The sequence below is a fragment of the Pygoscelis adeliae genome, unplaced genomic scaffold (assembly GCF_000699105.1).
Source record: "Pygoscelis adeliae isolate BGI_AS28 unplaced genomic scaffold, ASM69910v1 Scaffold591, whole genome shotgun sequence".
NCBI lineage: Eukaryota > Metazoa > Chordata > Aves > Sphenisciformes > Spheniscidae > Pygoscelis > Pygoscelis adeliae.
Window position 1 is genome coordinate 372,432 of NW_008824069.1, and position 1,612 is coordinate 374,043.

General features: G+C 63.8%; 1 protein-coding gene across 1 annotated transcript in view; it reads left to right on the plus strand.

Annotated features, from left to right (window-relative positions):
- Positions 1-1,545, plus strand: part of ATP5B (ATP synthase, H+ transporting, mitochondrial F1 complex, beta polypeptide) — a gene marked incomplete at its 3' end in the record, with an annotated part of 3,945 nt that extends 2,400 nt beyond the window's left edge. The window contains exons 4-8 of the mRNA XM_009334176.1: positions 166-287; positions 562-746; positions 846-1,004; positions 1,138-1,260; positions 1,455-1,545. Coding sequence (XP_009332451.1) covers positions 166-287; positions 562-746; positions 846-1,004; positions 1,138-1,260; positions 1,455-1,545 — 680 coding nt within the window. The remainder of the gene's footprint in view (positions 1-165; positions 288-561; positions 747-845; positions 1,005-1,137; positions 1,261-1,454) is intronic.
- Between the last annotated feature and the right edge of the window lie 67 nt (positions 1,546-1,612).

Below are 1,612 nucleotides of genomic sequence, written 5' to 3' on the forward strand. Positions count from 1 at the left end.
TCTGGAGTAGCAGACACGTGTGTGAACAGGGGTGCGGCATGTCCCTGCTGCCCTGGTGTTCTCCTGGGTCATGAGCAGGGACCGCACTCGCGCGGTCTCCTGCCAGCACCCTGGCCAAGGGGCTCGGTTCAGCTGCTCAGCTCCTCTCTACGCCTCTTGCTGCAGGTTTGCTGCTATCCACGCCGAAGCCCCCGAGTTTGTGGAGATGAGCGTTGAACAGGAGATCCTGGTGACAGGCATCAAGGTGGTGGACCTGCTTGCTCCCTACGCCAAGGGCGGCAAGATCGGTACGTTGCCCCCAGAGGAACAGGGGGGGTGTCTGGGGGGAGGAGCACCCTGCCAGCCCCGCTGAGCACTTCCTGGGGGCTCGCACTGTGCCCCACCAAGGCTCAGGACCGATACCTCTGCAGTAGTTTCCTTCGCTGATGAGTAACCATTTGACTTTCGTTCTTCTGAGCTTGCTGAAGCAACGCTTAGTTCATCTGAGGAGGAAAAGGGTGAAGGGAGACACAGGGCAGCCGGATCGCCTTGGGGTTGAGTGGGATTCCCGTTCTCTCCCAGGTTTGTTTGGAGGTGCTGGCGTTGGCAAGACGGTGCTGATCATGGAGCTGATCAACAACGTGGCAAAAGCCCATGGCGGTTACTCGGTGTTCGCCGGTGTGGGGGAGCGAACCCGCGAGGGCAACGACTTGTACCATGAGATGATCGAGTCTGGGGTCATCAACCTGAAAGATGCTACTTCCAAGGTGTGCTGGGTCTCCTGAGGGGGCCGGGTGGGGTCCCGGCAGCGCCGGGGGTGCCGGCGGCAGAGTGGCACCGTGCCAACGCCTGGGTCCTGCCCACAGGTCGCCCTGGTCTACGGGCAGATGAACGAGCCCCCAGGCGCTCGCGCCAGAGTGGCTCTGACGGGGTTGACGGTGGCCGAATACTTCAGGGACCAGGAGGGTCAGGATGTGCTGCTCTTCATCGACAACATCTTCCGCTTCACCCAGGCTGGCTCAGAGGTCTGTGCTCAGCGCAGGGCTGCTGGCGTGCTGGCTCCTGGCGCTGAGCGTGGTGGTGGCCGGGCCGTGCTCTGCAGGGGGTGCCTGGCCCCCCACCTCGTGTGGGCCTCTCACAGGCTCTGTTCCCTCCTAGGTGTCGGCCCTGCTGGGGAGAATCCCCTCGGCCGTGGGCTACCAGCCCACACTGGCCACCGACATGGGCACCATGCAGGAGAGGATCACCACCACGCGCAAGGGCTCCATCACTTCGGTGCAGGTGAGAGCAGGGCCGACCCCGCCGTGCCGGGGAAGCTGGGAGCATGAAGGCCAGCACTGGCTGCTCACCCCCCCTCCCCCCAGGACTACAAGTCCCTGCAGGACATCATCGCCATCCTGGGCATGGACGAGCTCTCTGAAGAGGACAAGCTGACAGTGGCCCGGGCTCGCAAGATCCAGCGCTTCTTGTCGCAGCCCTTCCAGGTGGCCGAGGTCTTCACTGGCCACATGGGCAAGCTGGTGCCGCTGAAGGAGACCATCAAGGGTTTCAAACAGATCCTGGCGGGTGAGATGGGCGCCGGGGGGAGCTGAGGGCCCAGGGGTGCCTGGGCTGGGCTCAGCACCCTCCTCCC